The 15,365-nt window shown below is 39.7% G+C and overlaps 1 protein-coding gene across 1 annotated transcript in view; it reads left to right on the forward strand.

The window, feature by feature from the left end:
* LOC121948676 (tripartite motif-containing protein 45-like) overlaps positions 1–13,731 on the forward strand; it is a 15,292-nt gene extending 1,561 nt beyond the window's left edge. The window contains exons 2-9 of the mRNA XM_042494074.1: positions 5–459; positions 1,034–1,322; positions 1,429–1,574; positions 1,803–2,119; positions 7,700–7,829; positions 10,434–10,548; positions 10,956–11,082; positions 12,169–13,731. Coding sequence (XP_042350008.1) covers positions 5–459; positions 1,034–1,322; positions 1,429–1,574; positions 1,803–2,119; positions 7,700–7,829; positions 10,434–10,548; positions 10,956–11,082; positions 12,169–12,323 — 1,734 coding nt within the window. The 3' untranslated portion in view covers positions 12,324–13,731. The remainder of the gene's footprint in view (positions 1–4; positions 460–1,033; positions 1,323–1,428; positions 1,575–1,802; positions 2,120–7,699; positions 7,830–10,433; positions 10,549–10,955; positions 11,083–12,168) is intronic.
* The last annotated feature ends 1,634 nt before the right edge of the window (positions 13,732–15,365 follow it).

The raw sequence follows: 15,365 nt of genomic DNA on the forward strand, positions 1-15,365 counted from the left end.
CCAGTCTGAGCTGAAACAAAACACGGAGCCGCTGAAGTTACACTCGGGGCATGAACTAAAAAATGGAGACTTGGTGAACCCGAGAGCGGTTTGTAACGTGTGTAAACGCTTGTACCGGGACCCTAAAATCCTCCCCTGCCTGCACACCTTCTGCTCGGACTGTATCGGCCAGCTGGAGCCGTTCTCGGTGTCCTCGCGCAGCGGGGGGGAGGCGGCGGAGGAGGACCGACCCGCCGTCACTGTCACGGTGCTCTGCCCGGACTGCGACTCCGAGGTGGATATCCCTCCGTCTGGACCGGCAGGGCTGAGCACAGACCACCTGGCGCTGGATGAGGTCTTCCTGGAGACCCTGGTGACGGACGGCCCGCTGGGGTGCGACCTGTGCGGCGAAGGAGGCGCCGAGAGCCGCTGCGAAGTTTGCTGCGTCAACCTGTGCGAGTTCTGCTGCCAGGCGCACAGGTAGAGTCTGCTCTGTTCATTTATAGAGTTTATTTGTAGGGGTCGACCGATATTGGTTTTTCAGTACTAATTATTAGTAGTTAATGAGACTGATGAAACCATTATTTATTTACAAAAATAGCGAGAATATCTCATTGAAATTTTCAAAACTGAAGCTTTTAACATCATATAGCCTAAAGCAAGTTCCCAGCAACTTTTTTACAAAGTGAAGTAAACATTTCAATGAAAAATAAAATAGGTCATAAAAATAGGTCCCTGAGGTTTTACAAAGTAAAAGTTCCTCCCTTTCGGACACTTTCTTTGCACTTTTTCATTAAGTAATTTTATTGGTGATTATTAAAATGAAATGCTGGTACAAAAAATTGACAAAATGCCAAATATCGGCTCTAATAATCGGCCAGGCCGATAATCTGTCAACCCTGATTTCAGATGTTTTCTCTTCTCCCACAGCCAGTCACAGGTAACGTCTGATCTCCAGGTGTATTTTTACCAGATCTGAGGTTACACCAGAGGTTTATTCTGACATAAATATCTATCTGTATCTATCTGTATCTGTTGTCTCTCCTGTCTGCAGGCGGCAGAAGCGAACAGCGTCTCACTCCGTTCAGTGTCTGGAGGAGCTGAAGTCTCGTGGTCGTCTGAGTCGCCCCGTCCTCTGCTCCCTCCATCCCGGCCAAGAGCTTCGTCTCTTCTGTCAGCCCTGCGACCTGCCCGTCTGCCTGGAGTGTGCCGCCACGCTGCACCGCGACCACCGCTGCTGCCCCACACATGATGTTATCGATCGCCATGGAGACCGCATCCGGGAGCTGGTCTCGGCGCGCCTGCGACCTCGTATGGACCGTCTGAAGGAGTCACTACAGAAGGTGCAAAACAGAGTTCAGTGTTTATTTAAAGCAACAGCTTAAAAAAGAGACTTGACTTTTCACAAAGATGAAGTATCTTAATTAAAAAACAAACTATTTGTTTTAGGTGGAAGCATCCCAGGACGCTTTGCAGGCACGAGTAGATGCAACAGCGAGCGAGGTGAGGGCGTTTGCTCGAGCTTACGCCAGCGCTGTGGAATCCCACTGCCTGTCTCTGCTGCACGGCCTGGAGGAGCTCCGTGTCCAACGCAGGTATGACAAAAAACAGTTCCCACAGAGTTGTTTCTTTAAATACAACATTTCAAAGAAAAAGTGATTCAAAGCAGTTTATTGTATTGATTTGTTGTTCTATATTAACGAACAAAGTTAATACCATTATAAGTGCAGTTATAAATAACACAGATCAAATTGCCACTTGACTGCGTTGAGGCGCACAACCACGTGGCGGTACTTCTAGTCCACTCTATCTTTGTCGGACAGGAACCAGCTCTACCTGCAGAGGGCGCAGCTGCAGCAGGCTCTGTTGGACGTCAGCGGCGGTGTGGAGTTTGCGGAGAGACTGCTAAGCTGCGGCTCAGACGCAGAGATCCTCAGCGCTAAAGGAGTGACTCTGAGAAGACTGACCAGCCTGGTGGAGAGCAGCTACGACCCCCACCCAGCAACCGTCGCCCTGGATGACGGCAGCGGCATCAGCTTCCTGCCCAGGGAACCAGCAGGGGTGGTGGACGGCTACCCGGTGGTTGGGGTGATCAACTCTAGGACAGTGGACCTCAGCAAGTGCACCATAGAAGGGGAAGGTAGGCAAATACTTAGGATAAAAAGTGTTTTCTTAAAATCCATATCACGTATTCCAGTAATTTTCAGTCAGTGCTCACAGAGCTGTTTTATCCTCATTAGGTCAATACCCAGGCTAATATCCTGGAATAAATGGCTAAATTAAGTATTTTCGGGATCAGGTGTTTGCGTATGACTTTGTAACCTTTTTCTCTCTTTTTAACTTTTCAATTTTCTTCCTTTTAAAAGAAAAGGTTGTGGTTTCATATTTTTGTCATTGTCAATGAAGCTCATGAAAATATCAAATCCCACAGTGTGTTAATGCAACTAAAACGTCTGTTACTGCTCTGTGGTGTAAAGCTTCGCCCTTTATTTCTATTGCAGCCACCGTACTAGCCGTTAGTATTTCCATTCGAACGTGACATAGGCGTGTTATGCGAGCGATAATGGAAAGGCAAGACCCTTATACGTGGGAGCGGCAACGTGTGATGGATTTCTGAGAGGTGATAGTTCACGGTTTCACAGAGGAATTGTGAATTTAAAACTTTCGGATGAGCCGCTCAACTTTTGAGGAGTTACAGTGTCTGCTGCATCATGCCCGAGGGAGCCAGTTCCTACCGACAAGCACGTAGCCATGGCATCATGTGACCTATGAAAGCAAAAAAAGTGTTTCCATTGCAGTTTTGCGAAATATGGCTTTTTGGAATCGCCTGAAATGCCAACACAAAGTTGATGTGTTTTCATTGGCCATATGTCATAGTAGTAATTTCAATTTGTGCAATTTTAGGGTTAATGGAAACCTGCCTAGTGTTGCCAACTCTTTTAACATGAAAGCCAGTTCTAGCTCCATAATTCAAAAAAAGTTGCTAGATGATGTCATATGCTTGTTCGCATGTTGGCGACGTATTTGTGCATTGATAGCATTGAAATATATATATATATATATTATTTTTTTTTTTTTTAATTTTTTTTTTATTAACAAAACAACTGTAGTTTATCTTAACGCTGGCCTTACACAAACAACCCCTCAGGTGATTACACCATTGCATATCAGATAAGATCAGATATCAGAAAAAATCAGGAGTCTGAGCTGTCCTAAGTCTGTCTTTTGTTTGAAAAGCTGTGGATGCATTTATTATCCAGAGCACCTTCTGTGTTAGATATTTATTTTCTAAAGTGCTACTCAGCCTGGTAGGAATGAAAACTATCTGAGGAGTTCACCCTGCGGGAGTAGTTACAGGAGGCTGGGTGGAGCGGATTGGATAAGGATGTGGGGGAGGTCAGACTCCTGGAGCACGTAATGACTGTTATTGTTGCCTTCCTGGGTGCTCAAAGAATTCCTGCGAGACTGAAGGAATGTTGAGGTGACTCAGTGCAGGAGAGCTGAGGGGATGTTTACACACACACACACACACACACACACACACAAACAATAGTGATAATGCAAGTAGCTGCAGGACATTTTCGAGTGGCAGGAATGACTGATTTTAAAGTTTGAACACAAGTAGTTCAACCTCCACGCTTTCATAATGTAAGAAACACACACATAACATCACTCACACTCACACACACCCTTGGTGGGCAACATGACTAGCTTGAGCATAATGTTTGTTAACCCTTTGGAACCTTTTGACATCAGTTTTATTGTGTTATGTTCAGATGCCTTTCACACACATTTAAGCCTCTGAAAGCTGAGAAAATTAGATTTTTTTTTTTTTTTTTTTTAATTTTTACTTTTCTTTTTGCTTTGTTTTTTCATATAACTTTCTAATAGTTTCTTGCAAATTTTTGGACCATTTCTTATTAACTTGCTCATTACCCTCCTCCCATATTTCTTTAAAAAAAAGCCAATTTGCTTAGATTTCAAAGGGTTAATTTACACACACATAAACAATAATATAAGAGGACTTATACAGTAAGGGCCAATTCATAGTTTCCGTATGGCCGCGAGGTCAGCAGCATGTAGGTTCCCACACAGACTCATACGCACTCTACTTAACTCTACTTTACTTAACTTAACTTTAAGTTAGTGAGCTGAGAGATTTCATTTATTTATTTCAAATACTGGCCAAGGTTTACAATCAGGTTTTGGCCAAAACTGCCCGCAAAAAAATAAATTCACCTTACCTGTCTGGGCTGTTGCAAACAGCAGTGTCGATGATGCATTAATTATTTTTGCTGCTTCCAGCTTCAGCTTCCCAAGTGTTTTGCAACGTTTTTAATATTTTTAAGGTTTGGACTTTTGGTTGCTCAAAAAAGGCAATTTGAAGACGTAAACTTGAGCTGTAGGAAACTGTGGTGGACTTTTTTACTCTTTTCTGACCTTTCATAGACTGAATAATGTCTTGATTATTGAATAAATAAATAATTTAATTTACAGATAAACTGATACTGAAAGCTGTAGCCCCGAAGACATTACTCTTAAGAGCACATGGAAATGTTGTCCCTCAGCCAGCAGAGATTTGTAGCAGTTTGACTCAAAGAAAGGCTTAAAGTCGTGTTTACCAGCGTGGGAAATGGAAAACCTCAACAAACAAAGACTTCAATACTACTGAGGTGCATTAGTGTTTTGTTGTAGTGTTTGCCAAGAGGTCGGTGTGTGCTTTGTGTCAAACATTTGTGTGGGCGCTTGTGTGCATTTTGTTTTGTTTGAGGCCACAGGCGGTAAACTTTCCATTCATCCACACTTCCTTTTTGTATTTACTCTTTTTTTGTATGTGGGATTGAGCTGTATAAATCCATAGTATCACAGCATCAGCTAAACCCACTTTAGGTTGTTTGTCCCTCCCGAGTTAACGTTCATCAGCCACTCTTTCATTTAAAGGGGGGCGATAAAGGCAAGATTTCGGTGTTGACTATTAGAAAGCAGAAATCACACAGGCTTACTGGCAGTAATCCGCTCTCTCTGCGTGATAAGAAGGTCTGAAGTGGCGGATTTGGACCGCAGCACAGGTGAAATATGGGCCAGAACAGCTGCGTCTTTAACAGGGACAGCTGCTGGGTGCTCGGCTTAGCGAGCACACACACACTAATTCACAGATCGTTCACAGTCGTTAGTTGCAGCAGTGATAGAAGTAATAGACTACTGGTCCCGATGATGGTAATTGTTGTAGTAGCAGGTTTTAGGGATGGTAGTGGTAGTAATTACTGCACTCAATCCTGTGTTTGAGTAAAAATAGCAAGAATGTGGATGACAGATCCTCCTAATATATAAATTGTAACAGTCTCACCACACACACACACACACACACACACACATACACAGTGTCTTCTGTTACCTGGTTGCAGCTACAAAGAAAAGATATGAGCTGACTCCATGTACCAATTAAAATGATTAAAGTGTAAAGTGCCCAATCCTAAGCTAACAGGAGAGTGTGAGAAATGTCAATCAAACACACCCTGTATACACAAACACACACACACGCACACACAGCCCGAGTGAGAGCTTTGATCAGCCCAAGTAATTAAAATCACCTATATGGGTGTATATAATGAAAGATAAAAAAAAATTCTGTGTTAAGAAGCAAATTGGTTTACTGCTAAAATATTGATGTATAATATTAATAACCTTTAGATATTTGATTTTATAGCTAGAGCTTAAACTTGTGATTATCCTATTTATTTTATTTTATTTTATTTATTTTATTTTTTTGATTGATTATTTAGCCCAGGGGTTTTTAGTGTTTTTCAGGCAAAGGGAGCCTCAAAGAGAGGTGGAGAAAACAGACAAAAATTATATTATTTGTTGTGGGCTGTCATAATTAAAACATTTTTAATGAGAATGAATTATATATACTGTGCAGTTATTCATTGCACAGCGGAGCGTACTGTTGTCACAGATGGAGCAGCAGAACACAAGGTGCAGTGAAAGTGAAACTTAACTCTGCACTCTGCTTCTCCTGTCACCCATTGATCTGATCAGCTCTGATTGGATCAACTAATCAATTAGAATTAAAAAAAGAAAAACTCATGATAAGTTTCGCCTGTGCTGTGTTCACTGACCCCCTAAAATGGCAGAATTTAGAGAGAAGGCACAAAATGATAAATGATATGATAATAGATTCTGATTCTGTGTGAAATACTGAACTGACTCAGCTGCGTTTGTGTTATTTCATTTTATTTGTCTGCAGTTATCAAACCTTTAGGGATGATCAGGATTAGCAGAAATAGTTTTATTATCAACAGGAGCAACTGCAACAGCATCCAAACAGATGCCCCAGCAGCTACAGGAAAACGCTGAATAACAACAGATGGATGAACACAGAGCCGGATCATTAGTTACCGAGCAGCTAATAGAGTCTGACACAAAATGCAAAGCAACATAAATCACTGATATCAACACAAACGATGTTGGCTTTAACGTGACAGCGACGCCACAATAGCTGATGAATATCTCCAGCAGTTGTGTTCCCCAGAATAACTTAATGAAACACGAAATAATGATGTGAGGCTTTTGGAAATGTTGGGTCAGCAGCACTGAAGCCCATTTGTGCCTGGAGTCACACTCACACTGACTGCAGCCGCCATATGCTGAGGGGGAGATGGGCTTATGTAAGCAGTCAGTCGGGGGCTGTTTTGAGGGTGAGATGGTGTGTGTGTCTGTGTGTTCAGAGTCTTCAGGGGCAAATGTCTGTCCTGGTGTTGCGGTGTGTCTGAATGATGAAGTGCCGCTTTCAGTGTGACGAGCATCTGTGATCTAATGTCTAACTCAGAGAGACAAGTCCTTCTCTCCTTCTAATGCCTAGTTTATTTTAAAAAAAGACTTAAATTTGACACCCTCTCACATCTAAAGAAAAATGTGAGTTTTTAGTCATCCACTATAAAACTTTTGCAAATGCTCGGTATCTTGCAAGGTCACAATTTTCAAGACTAAAACTGAATTGCTTTAGAAACTTTTTTCCATCCTTGCTCCTGATGTTGAATATGCCAAACTCCCTTTAAGAAATATGAGATTTAACAATTCTGTTTTGTTCACAAAAATACATAACTCCAGAAACACAAGGTAAAAGGTGTCATTTGTAGACAGTAATCTTGTAAGTTCGGCATCAATATAATCCATAAAGAAATGGTATTTGTGTATACTACATACTTATAGTATTTTGTATTTTGTTGCCTCAACTTGCAACCAGCCTCTGACGGTTAGCTGATGTCAGCTGATCTGCTGATTCCTGTTTGGTGCTGGAGAAAGTGCAGCTATTGCTGGAGCCGAAACTAAAAATTTATAACGTATTAAACATGTTTGGTTTTGTCAGAATGTCAAGACAAGAAAAGGACTGCGTGTTATGACAACTTTAGTGAGGTAAAAGTAGTGATACTACAACGGAAATTTGTCTGAAAAAATGCTTGAAAAGTCATTTGGTTTGAGGTCGGCATAATATCTGTGTTTTTTCTGCCTCTTGTTTGTTTGCAGAGTGTGTGCGTGTATACTTGAGTCAAGATTGTCCGAGAGTTTTTTCCGGCTTTTTTGATGTGTCCTTTATTTGTGCGCTTATATAAAACCTTTCTGCGTCACATTAATAGATGTACATTATCTGTGTGTGTTTGACAGTGCATTATCATGACCTCTAACCTCTAACCTCTGACCTCTAACCCTCCGGTCACAGGTCTGCAGACGGGCAGGGAGGGTCAGCAGGGCCACTTCACGCTGCTGTGCCGAGACGCAGCCGGGGAGCAGGTGGCGCGAGGTGGAGAGCACGTCCTGGTCAGCATCGTTCACAAGGAGAAGAAAAAGTGGTGAGTGTCGGAGAGTCTGACCTGCTGTGTCGACTGTTTAGTTTTCAGGAAGCTCTCTGATTCACAGAATAAGAGGGAACAGGCCGGGTCGATGATAAAACTTACCTTTAACCTAGAGGTGGGTGATATATTCATAATATTCAATGGATTGCATTACTATAAATAACGGAATCACAGCAGTGATGATTTTCAGGATAACAGCACTCCCTCTTGTGTGATATTGCTTACTTATTGTACCAATACTTTTATAGTATTTTTTTTTACTTTATTGTAACAGTAATTTATTTAACTTTACTATAACAGTACTTAATTTAACTTTCTTATGACAGTACTTTATTTAGCTTTATGTTGACAGTACTTTATTTAACTTTGTTGCAAAAATACTTTATTTAATTTTGTTGTAACAGTACTTTATTTATCTTTATTGTAACAGCACTTCAATACAGTTTTATGTTAAAAAGTGCTTTATATAACTTGATTACAACAGTGCTTCATTTAGCTTTATCGAAACAGTACTTTATATAACTTAATTATATCGGTAGTTTAGTATTTTAGTAATCTACAGAAGTTTATCAGGGATTTCAAAATACCTATATATGTATCATGCATCATGATATAGCCAAAAAGTACTGCTTTTATATAAATATTATTCATAGGCCATGTCATCCAGCCCGGCTCCAGTTTCCTGGAGCGAGGTATTGATGGCTCTATATTTGTGCTGGGGAAGTGCATTTTCATGGGGGCACCATGAGGTTTTACTCTCACAGTAATGCGAGTGTCATTTTCAATACAGCCACATGCAGCAGTTTTAGTGTCGAGATCTCAAGTTTTTCACCGTCTCCCACCCAGCTGCTGCGAGCAGGTCAGCAGAGCACGCTGCACCTGTGTGCTGAGCTGTTTTTGCTACTTTGCTTTGAGGAGCGACACCCTTAATAGACCTCTCCGAAAGCACACAAACAACTTTTAATCATGTTTCACTTTAATTAAATATTCTTCAACCATAAAAGGTTGTTTTTTTTCCTCCATTAATGGCAACGTCAAAAGGACTCATGTCTGATTAATATCTGATTCTCACCATCATCAGTTATCCACAGCAGCCCGCATGCATGAGTGCCTGCCCTTTTTAGTTTATTAACTCTTGCAGCCAAGTGAGGGCGGCATGTGTGCTTCATCTACAGCGTGTAATCTGAGTGACCTGCATCATCAAACCGCAGTCACTTGCACCAGATCTGATGTGGTTACCTTGATAAACTCTAGTGTGACCAGCACCATTTCTTAGTAAACAACCACACAAACCACTTCCTCGAGTGCACCAAACCTGTTACATTTCAGTTATCATCACAACCTCCTAGTTTATGCAGTAAAAATGATCAGTAGTGTCGGAGGTGGTGACATGTTGATGCATAAAATAGGTTAACCTGTGGCATATTAACACCATGATTTACTTCAGTTGTTGTGCAGAGGTTAACCCTTTGAAACTTAGAGCGACATCACTTTTCTTGTGCTGCTTTCAGATGCTTTTCACAGGTTTTAAACCTTTGAGCTCTGGACACATTGTTGTGATTTATTCAAGATATGCAGTAAAAAGGCAATGAGCAACTTGGTAAGAAATGTTACACAACTTGCAGAAATAAGTAGTGTAAAAAATAAATAAATAAATAAATAAAAATTTCATAAAAGCTAAGGAAAAATGCCTGAGGGGAAAATTATGACTTATAATTATAGTTAAATACTTAAAATTATGTTTCAAAATTCTCATATTTTTTTAGCACTTCTTGAAGGTAATGTTTTTGTTGTTGTTTTTTTTAAACTTAACTCAGGGAGTTAAGAGAGGTTATCGGTGTGTATGTTTGTTTGTTTTGTAGTACAGAACATAAATCAAGACAGACAGTTAAATTCCCCCTACTGTTCAGATTTTCCAAAAATGTTTTTTTTTTTTTTTTTTTCAATTTATTAGAGACAAAGTGTGCATGTAAAAGAATAGCAGTCAGAATAGAATAACATAATACGGTCATTTATCCAATACCTCTACAAAATCTGGCTGTAAAGGTCTTACATATTTGGTACAGAGCCCAATGAACACACTTCTGATGGCAAAGAAGAGAAAGTCATCTTTTCCATAACATAAATATCATTTACTATATCTATCCACCCTGTATTGTCAGGGGTTCAGGAAGTAGCCAGCACCTTGTGAGGGCTTTGTTTTCCAAGCAGAAATCAAAATACATGTCTATAAAACACATGTATGGATGAGTTATGATCTCTGGTTGTTTGTCAGAGAAGAATTTGACTAAGCTTGTCAAACAGATAACCTTAAATTAAGAATCAGCTGATTGTGAAACAGAGATTGGTGATAATACAAACAAGAAATGGTTGTTCATTTGTTATGTGCTTTGCCAAGTGTTTGAGCATAAATTTGAACCTGAACAGGAGGAACAGAAGTCTAGTTTTCTCTCTGTCCACTTTAATTGCAGTATGCTCAGAGTTTATAGTGGGGTTTTTTAGTCCAATGACAACAAGCTTTAAGATATATTTCTGGCTTCATCAGCTTCATTTTCTCAGTAATATTCACTGTTAACAAGATGCTTTGTTTCTTTCCTTCAGCACAGTGGAGACGACGGTGGTTGACAACAACGATGGTTCTTACCGAGTTTCATACACACCTGAAGAGCCAGGAACCTACTCAGTGTGGGTTTGTGTCAAAGCTCAACACGTCAAGGTACAAAACCGACTCATGGAGTTTGTCACTGCAAAATATGAGAATCCAGGGAATCAGTTTATTTGAAGCACATTTTATTCTAACGATTATTTATAGTAAGATAAACAGTTATTAATGATGTTTTGCAGCTGAGAGGACGACATCTTAAAATTAGGTTTGACAGAAACACGGTTTTGCCCGCCGCTCACAGGTTGCCTCCTCAGGGCTGTTAACATCATCCTGACACATTAAATCAGCATGGACAAAATTCTCTTTAGACCAAAGAAAAAATTAAACATGCTGTGTTCGAGAGCTCTGGTGTTAAATTTACCTAATTGGATGCTTGTTTGACTCATTAGAATTCAGTCATTTTTCAGTTTTTGTTTCGACTCACCGGCTCACTGACTCTTTCCCGTCTCGTCCTGCAGGGTTCTCCGTTTCTTCTGAATGTGAAAAGGAAGTTCAGGCGTCACAGCGGGACGTTTCACTGCTGCTCTTTCTGCTCCAGCGGAGGTGCCAAAGAGGCTCGCTGTGGCTGCGCAGGAACCATGCCAGGTACAAAAAATAAATTTTTAAAATATTCCCATAGAAAGGGAAACAAACACAACAAAAATTGCGCACAAAATTGTTCTTAAAGTCTCCCTCCAGACATTTTTAAAGGATGTATCACTGTGTGCATCCACTTATGAACAGAGGCTCGTTCTTGTGACAGCATGAGTTGTAAATATTATTGATGTCCTCATTGGTTTGGTGATAGGTCATCTACCAGCGGATTCCCACAGATCCATTAAAAGTCTTAAAAGGCAACAAATCCATTCATCTAAAAATTAGGCCTTAACTGGCATTAAAATGTATTTTGTCTGTCTTTCAAAAGTCTTAAAAATGCTGAGACACCTGAAATGAGATTTTTATGAATTTTGTTTTCTGACATTGCCTATAAAAAGCTAAAAAAAATAATAATAACTTACAAAAAGCCTCTTGCATTAACATCATCAAAGATTCATGTTTTATGTTACAATAAATATTTAAAAAGTAAAATATATTTCCTCCCAACCTTATGTCATTGATGTTGATGCATGTTTTTATTATTAGTCTCAAGTTTAATTCCAAGAGGCATCCAAAATCTTTAAAAAAAACTTAAACCCCACATGCCTTAAGCTGTAGAAATCCCAGTGTAGTTTGAAAGAAAATTGTTTCTACATGCAACTGCTCAAAAAAAAAATCTGTGGATTATCTTGAGTAACGGGGTCTTTATTTCTTGAAAGAGACATTTATGTCGAGTTTTTTAAATGTTTTTTTTGGCACTTTTAGCACTGCAAGCCGAGTGCCATTTAGTTCTATAATACTGGAGAGAAAGCAGACATTTCTACGACCAAGATCTCCAACACTCAGAAACTCACACCGAAACAATCAAGATTGATCTGGTGGAGTAAAATGGATATACTCAAGTAAAGTACAGGTATTTCAAAACTGTACATAGTGTGTACTTATGCATATACTTAGTTGCATTCCTCCACAGCTACATATAGAAGACACTGATATAAAACAGCTCTTATTTAAACAATAAAAGCTTAGGACTCACAAACCTCAAAGTTGGCCTTCATCTCATGTCCGTCCTCCTCCCTGTCTGTCTGACTGCAGGAGGATTTAAAGGTTGCGGTCACGGTCATAAAGGACATCCTGGGAAGCCCCACTGGTCCTGTTGCGGCAGCACGGTGGAGCAGTCAGAGTGTTTGCCACAGAGCGTGTTGGCGGCAGTTTCCCCGCGCGGCCACCTGCGGACCGTGGAGCTCTGAGGTGACGAGACCTGTCCACGTGATGCAAGTTAATAACGGATGGCGGCAACCAGAAGGTTAGAGCAGCTGGGAGGTGAGCTTTTTGGTGTAAATCTTAAAAAAGGTCAGAAAAAGTGAAACTCCGAAGACACAGCGACGGAGGCAGGACTTCAAAGTCGCTGTGTCTGGAGAGCGATCATCTCCGCCAGACGCAGAGTAGCCGGCTCACCACTAGAGACAAACACCAAAGCTACGAATCCGAATCTGTTGTAAAGTGCCTTTTGTTTCTAAGCTCTTCTGATCTGTGACAAGACAGAGGATGAAATGCAGAAATCACAGCAGCCTCAATCAAATGTGTTAAAGTCCCACTGATGGGAACCTTAAAGAAGACTTTTCTTCCCCCGGCTAATAATAAAAACAGATTGTATTTTTTTAACCTTGAAGCTGCTGCCAATTTTCCTGAATTCGGTGTTTGATATCTAAATGGTAAAACTCATTTAAATAGAAATGCAGAGAATCACCTCACAGGTGAACTTGAATAGTTTCATATTTTTTATACACTTCTGTCAAGAAAATATCTCCTGAAATACGGTGCCTCAAAAACAACTGTGATCCTGAAAAATATGAAGAATCATCAATAAGCACAGTGAAAAATCCAAGATTAAAGCCAGCCTGGACCGTTAAAAGTTCTATCTATTCTCTATTTTATCAAAGTGTATGCCATATGCTTAAACACAGACAAAATTATCGAAAAACAAAGAAGAAAAGCTCATAAAACGCACCAGCGTAGCACTTGTGAATGGAACATAGCTTCTTATTGAGCTCGCTGGCGTGGGTGATAAACTAAATATTACTGGGACAAACCTACAACAAACTCGGACTTTCTTGACTTTAAAAAATTGTCTTGAATTGATAAACCTTGTACATAGTTTTTCCTAAAATAAGGTTGAATAGGGGACACCAGAAGTGGAGGGACTTCGCCTTTCAGTGAAAGAACTAACAACATGTACTTACTTTTTTATTTGTAAGTAATATTTACCAAATAATAAGTAGCGACCCACATAACAGGGCCATTTATCAATAAATAAAAGCTAAATATTTACCCCACCTTTTATGATTTTATTAGGTAGGTAGGTATTTTGAACATGTAAAGCAAACAAACAGAAAAAGATAAAAATTAAACAAAATAACAAAGACAAGGATGATAACCTTTACAAAAGACTTAATGAACAGCTTTAAATAAGTAACAAGAAATTGCATCTTACATGTTCAAAAAGGAGTAGGAGCAAGTATAAAATTATTTCCTGCCCCTTCTCAGCTGATCAGTTACTTAATTTGTGAACTTAATCTCTCAGACTCACATACATACAAAGATAAACATGCATTTATACATACATGCACATATATATGTCCCACTGAATTCACACATATACACATACACACATTCATAAATATTAAGCATAATATATATACACACGAATGTATGCGCCTGCACACAAACACACGATAAACAGTTTATAAACAGTAATTCAAGTTGTATGTACAACACCAACAACACCTAAGTCATACTGTGTCATAGACTGACTGTCTTCAAAGTCTTTCTTTATTCTTACACTTCTGTAAAATTATTCCATGGTACTAACTACACATAGGGAACATTTGGTTAAAATGGATAACAATTAATACTAAGTAAATATTACACAACGATTTTACTTCATTGAGGAGTTGATGCGTATGTCGTGGTGCCACACAGTTCTTCCAAACTCCAGGGCTAATTAACTCCCCTGATCTCTGTGTTTATGGATACTTGTGTTTCTGTTATCGTACATTCATGACAGAAAGGAGCATAGAATCACTCATCCTGAATATGACCTGAAATAAGCACTGAGCTGGAATACAGCATCTGTAAACTCAAAACGCTCATTTTTCTGTTTATTATGTGAAACATGCTCTTGTTTGTCTTGCTCCATGCATGCATACCAGTTGCCTCCTTATCAATATTTTTAATGAGGAAAAAGTCCATCAAATGTGCACAGAATCGCGTTTTTTCCATCAGTCTCATTAGCACTCCGACTCCAGCGTGCCTCCTGGTGAAGAGGGTTTTATCTGGGAAACACTGTGACCTAGAAGGTGCAGTCGGCCTCCTCTTTGAATACAAAGTCGCTCCTCTCCAGAGGCTGTGTCGCAGCACTGACTTAAACGTGAGACTCATAATGAAACACTTAATGCCTTTGTGTATTTTCTCTATTCTGAATGTGACTTTTCCTGAGTGTGAGTGGTAATATGTGTGTGTTTTTTTACTACTGACTGTAAAGATGAATACTTAAACGGACAAATATGCAAATACTTGAGGAGACTTGAGGACTAGTCTTTTTGATTTGCGGTCTAAGATCCAGGAATCGACATGTTGCTGCTGTCACACTGACTGTACACTCATCCTAATAGTGCTTTATTCTGATACGCAACTTTTTACACAAACATTTCAGCCTGTACAATCAAATAAACACACATTTCTCAGATTTCATGATCTACTTCGTTTTCTGATGGAACTTTGCCGCATGATCCATGTTGGAAACATTTGTGTAAAAAAATACTGGTTATGGTGAGGAAAAGGTCAGGTTTTAGCTCAAAATACCTACTTTTGGGTGCACAGTACCCACTGGAAACACAGCGATGTCTCAGTTAAAACAACTGCTTTTTCGTGGCACTATCCTAGCACACAACGCATGAATGACTTGCTAAAAATCTCCTACATATGGTGGCTAAAAAGCCACCGGAAACGCAGCGATGTCTCAGTAACTTGGTAAATAATTCTTTTCTTCCCAAAAGAGCTTAAATTTATATGGAATTTAAATTAAATGTCATTATTTTAGTAAAACAATACTCAAATATGAAGTTATCTTTTTATGCTGAAATCGTTTCCTGGTAAAATAATGATAAAGTGATTGTTTTGTAACTTTTTTATATTATTTTTTTTTAACCAAAGGCCAACATGCAAGTAATTATGCTCCAGCCACTCCCTTCTAGGGACAAACCGAAACTTTAAGAGAGGGACACCCAAAA

The sequence above is a fragment of the Plectropomus leopardus genome, chromosome 10 (genome assembly GCF_008729295.1).
Source record: "Plectropomus leopardus isolate mb chromosome 10, YSFRI_Pleo_2.0, whole genome shotgun sequence".
NCBI lineage: Eukaryota > Metazoa > Chordata > Actinopteri > Perciformes > Serranidae > Plectropomus > Plectropomus leopardus.